This window comes from Malurus melanocephalus, unplaced genomic scaffold (genome assembly GCF_030028575.1).
Source record: "Malurus melanocephalus ecotype Western Australia unplaced genomic scaffold, MMel_1.1 scaffold_131, whole genome shotgun sequence".
NCBI lineage: Eukaryota > Metazoa > Chordata > Aves > Passeriformes > Maluridae > Malurus > Malurus melanocephalus.
The window spans coordinates 1,903,059-1,908,157 of NW_026623363.1; the positions used below are offsets into that span (position 1 = coordinate 1,903,059).

Sequence of the window (5,099 nt, forward strand, 5' to 3'; positions counted from 1 at the left end):
GTTTCTCTCAAGGCTGCCAACAGCTGAGCTGCTGGCCCTGCCCAGCTGCCATCTCTCCTGCCCTTTCCATTCGCTCCTGGCTCGGAGATGTCCTGTGGGAAGCAGATAAGGAGGAGCATTTACCATCGGCGGCACCTTTAAACACCCTTCCCAGAAGCACTTGTGCTTTGCAACTCTCAGAAAAATTAACCAAAAACTCCAGAGGTTTATGTCCAAAATGCAGACACAGGATCCCGTAGATTTATTCATGAATAAAGGAAGAGTTCATGGGACAATTTTCCATGAGGTGTCTCAAATTGCTAGAGGTTGCAGCATCCTTTTTATCTTTTTTTCTGGCCCAATTTCCCTCTCCCTTTCCCCATTGGCTGAGGCACTTGAGAGGTACAGACTTCCCAAATGGCCTAATAATGTGCATCCTGCCTCCCTTTCTTTTTCTTTGTATCTGTGTTTTTTTTATGAGTCCAGGAATTCAGGAAGGCCTTTGGTGTGTAACAGTCTGTGTCCATCAGTGGAATTCCTATGGAATTTATGGTTCCTTCCATTGCTTCTTTCACCTATCAGTATCTGGCTTTATCTACCAGCAGACCCACAGCTTGTTTGTAGACAACTCCCTTTCATTCCATTCAATATGGATGACTCTTTTGTTATATCAAAGAGAGAAGAAAAAAAAATCTATTCATAATTCTTTTAAGCCTTGTTCTTTTTCTCTAGGTTGAAGAATTTAACAAGGCCTTGGCAGAACAACAGTCCATGTTGATTAGTAGCATTTTCTAGAACTTAGAATAGTTTCTTCTGTTACTTCCCTATGTCCACTTTCCTAGCCCTATCTACAATCAGATTGACATGGTCTGTTTATAAAGACACATTCATCTCACTCCTTTCAGACACCATGCCTGGGATGGACACCATAGCTGAAACATGGACACTGTAGGTTGCATAAGGACACCATAGCTGGGATGTGATGTCCCTACACACACCTAGTACACAGCAGAAAGACCCTTACTCCCTCCCACCCCCATCCCCAAACCATCCCCAGCCACATCCGTGAAGATTTTGTCAAAGAAATAGCTTTGCACTGAAGCCTCTTGAGGCAGAAAACAAGTTTTCCATGGCTGGAAAGGTCTTATGGAATAGTCTAATGTCTCCACCCAACCATGTCCCTCTCCATGCCCCCTCTCCATGGGACCCTCCATGTCCCCTGTGCCAGCGATGCACTCCTCCATATGCCCCACATGAGAGAACCACCTTTCCATGCTGACCCTAGCCAGGCTGCCCTGAGCCACCTCAAGCCACATTTATCCCCATGTCCTCTCCCAGCCGTGTCCACCCCATGTCGAGAGACACAATCCCTCCCACACTTAGATCTCAAAACTGCTGTGCTGCCCCTTTGAGCCACAGAGCTCGTGCTGCATTCCCACTGTACAAGTACCAGGATCGCCATATGAAGGACCCCTCTGTTTTAGTTAAAGTATTTTGTCCTGCTCTAAGCCAGCTGTGATTTATGCTGGGGACAGGAGGGCTTTCACACCAACCCCGTAGCCAGGGATTGGGCACTCTGAGCCGGGGAGGGTGGGAAGTGTTTTTCACACTGTGTCAATGTAACTCCGGAACGGAGAACAACCCCGGCTCACCTGTGACTGCACCACAAGACAGCGGCGGCTGTGCGAGTGTGGGGGCTTGGGAACAGGGAGAGCGGTCGGGAGAGGAGAGGGCTGGGGCGATGGGAGCTTCCCTGGGGGGCTGAGAGCTCACCCAGAGGCAGCGGGGCTGTGGCGGGGATGAGCACTGGCCCGCTGAGCGCTGTCCCCGCGCTGGGTGGCAGCAGCGCGGCCCCGCGGGGGCTCTAAGCTCCCGCTGCCGGCAGCTCTCGGAGTCGGGGCATCGTGGCCGCACCCACAGGAGCAACACGGGGAGGGAAAAATGGAGCAGGAAGAGGAGCAGGGACAGCTGAGGAGGGGTCGCCACGGGTCCCTCAGCGATACCCGAGAGACGCCTTCGCTTCAGCCCAGGACCCCGCCCACCGGGCTTTCTCCGCCAATCAGCTCTCGCTGTCCCSAGCCTTGGCCAATCGTGAGCCGCCGCCTGCAGGGGCGGGCGCCCCCGCCCCTCCCACCGCCCACCGGGGGCCGCCCCTTCCCTGAGCGCCGCCGTCGCTTCCGGCGCGCCGTGGCCGTGGCCGGTGTTGTGGCGTGGCCGTGGCCGGTGTTGTGGCGTGGCGTGGCCGTGGCCGGTGTTGTGGCGTGGCGTGGCCGTGGCCGGTGTTGTGGCGTGGCCGTGGCGTGGCGTGGCGTGGCGTGGCCGTGGCCGGTACCGTGGCGTGGCCATGGTCCGGGCCTTCGTGCTGCTGGCGCCGGGCGGGCCCGCCGGCCACACCCCCTGCCGCGTGCTGTACGCGCGCACCTTCGGGACCCCCCCCGASACCGCCCCCGGGGGGCCCCGGCAGCGCCTTCGCCGCAAGGAGCAGCTGCTGGTCGTGGCCAGGTACCCGCGACATCGCCATCCGCGGGAGCCCCTTTCTGGGGATACTGGGCTCGRTGGGACACCGGCACCGTGTGCCCTCCGTCTCCTGAACCCCCTCGACTTGTGACAGCCCATCCTTCTCCCTGGGATCCGCACAGCCGTGATACACCCTTTTTTTGATGGGAGGGCTCCTGTGCTTTGCCGGGTACCTAGGGCTGGGACTCCCCTTTGCTGTGGGACACCTTGCATTCCTGAGGGGAGTCTGGGCTCGGTGGGACTGTGGCAGTTCCCTTTTGGGGGAGTGGGGCTCAGTGAGAAGGCTCAGGACCATGCTTCCCCCATTCACCCCCATGCTTCACCCTTTCTGGGGGTGCTGGGCTCGGAGAACCACTGGGACACTGTCCCCCCARTAGAGGGGTCACTCTGTCCCTGGATGAGGTGGGAGTTCTTAACATGAGGGTCCCCCTGCTTCTCTTCCAGGCAAGTGGCCTCCCAGTGCCAGCTGCTTCACTCATCCTTGGGACGCCCAGCCTCCCCACAAATCCCCCAGCTCCCTGATGAGCCGATGTCACTCCAAGATGCCCCAGGGGGTCTTTTCCAGATGGCCCCCGGAGACCCATTCCCTGAGCRGGTGACAGTAGTCTGGTTATCAGTGCTGACCCTCGCCTTCGCCTTGGTTTGTGAACCCCAAGAGAATCTATCATTGGCTGAGATCACCCTGCGGCGCCTGGCTCCCCGCCTGCTCCTGTCCCTGCGCCTCCTCGGCCCTGGGGCTGATGTTTTGCTCCGTCCTGATGCTGCCGATGGCCTCCTGGATCGTCTCCTGCCCCATGGGCAGATGCTTTTCCTCAATGAACATTTCCTYCAGGCGATGGACCGGGAGCTGGGCATCAAAGTGTCCCGCTGAGCTACACATGACATTCCTGCCCACCACACCCAGATACTTTTTGGGGATGAGAGACAAGGGAGGGATCTGAGATGGTCTCCAAGCCCTACCGGAATGGATGAGAAAAGTAGCTCCGGAATAACGAGSAATGTGCCAGCTAAGAGCAGGGGTTTGATCCATTTATCCCCTGATGCTGTCATGAGAGAGTTAATAGCCKCCCCATAAATCCACCTGGAGCTGGGACAGTGCCATGTTCCTGTGCCATTTTCCTGCACCACATTACTGCACCAGTCCATGTGCATGTGACAGCAAGTGGAGGCTCTGTGTGGACATGAAKGGACCTAAAAGAGTGACCCTGGGTTACCCTGGCTGGGCATTGTGGGGCAGGCAGGGCGTCCCCGCCTATGGCTCTGGGATGGGACCTCACTAGGGGACACAGGGAAACCAGGGGTGTGCAACCAACCCCGCAGCATTGGGGTCTCTGTGTGGGGGCTTAAATAAACAGGCAGTGAGGCAGGATGTGGCCATGTGCCTGGCACAGCAGGGTGAGCTCTGCTTAGGGCCAGGGGACCCATGTGACACCCTGGGAGGGGACAGGAACTGGCACCTACCCAGCTCTGCAGGGTGCAGTGGGGAGCAGAGCCCTACCTTTGCAGTTTCTGGGTGCTGGGAGAAAGGATCTGGCATGCAGGACTCTTCCGCCAGTGTGCCGGGAACAGGCTGGGCACTGCCAGGCCCTGGAGAGGAGCTGTCACAGGGCCAGACCTCGAAGTRCTTCCCCTCTTAACTGCACCTGTAAACCTGGCGCACCTGAAGAGGGGTGCTGGGCACTGACTGCGCTTTAGCCATTATGGGGGTTCTCACTGTGTGCTGGAGGTGTGGGGGTGATGGTGCCCACTGTGGCATCCCAGCCTTAATGGGAAGGGAGCACCAAATCTCAGCAGCAAATGCAGCATTTTCAGCTTCCCATGCAGTAGCAGCTGTCATATACTGCACCCACAGCTGGGCTTGAATACAACCCAGAGCCAAAGAGACATTAAATTGGAGTGTTCCAATGGTGTTAGCAATTAACTGTTGCTGAAAACCAACTGTAATCTGCATGTATACAACAGGGCRATGTGGGGAGAGAGGCAGAGCCCACCGCAAAACCATCCCAGGCCCCAACTGCTGGCACTTTGAACCTCCTTCACGTCCTCCATGCTCCATAACTGAGCTGGCTTTCGTTAACCATTACAGCTTGGGCGTGGCAGGAGGGCGGTGATGCCAGGGCTCCTGGGCACCAGAGCACACGGAGCCCTGACAGGTATGGCTGCACCASTGACAGGGGCCCTGAGTGTCAGAGCCTTCCCTGCAGCTCCACAACCCTGTGGCACTCACTAAAAGGGCTGTAGCTGGGGGAGAAGTSAAGAAAATGGAAGGAGAGGTGATGCTGGGCTCCATTCCCAACCTCTCGTGGCTTGGGATTAGTGCATGGCCTGCATCCACGTTATCAGAGTGGCATCCTGCCAAGGACCAGGGCATGCCCCTATGGCACTGGCARTACCTCTGCCACGTGTGATCTGGGCTGGACTTTGCCTGATGAGGCTCTGCYCTGGRCACAGTCCTGCCACAGGACCCAGCCTTGGGTTGCAGAGGGTGCCAGCAGGGAARACAGCCAGTGCTGTGTGGACGCGCTGTCAGCCATGGAGCAGGAAGATGGGATGAGGCAGGAGCTGGGCAGCCTCCATGGCATGCCTCTCTTCAAGGCTTTCAT

General features: G+C 57.4%; 1 protein-coding gene across 1 annotated transcript; it reads left to right on the plus strand.

Moving 5' to 3' along the window:
* The first annotated feature begins 2,300 nt into the window (after window positions 1–2,300).
* AP5S1 (adaptor related protein complex 5 subunit sigma 1) lies at window positions 2,301–5,093 on the plus strand. The gene is made up of 2 exons (XM_057370757.1): window positions 2,301–2,481; window positions 2,941–5,093. Exons 1-2 carry the CDS (start codon window positions 2,324–2,326, stop codon window positions 3,365–3,367), a joined length of 585 nt encoding a protein of 194 aa, XP_057226740.1. The 5' UTR covers window positions 2,301–2,323; the 3' UTR covers window positions 3,368–5,093.
* Window positions 5,094–5,099: the final 6 nt, after the last annotated feature.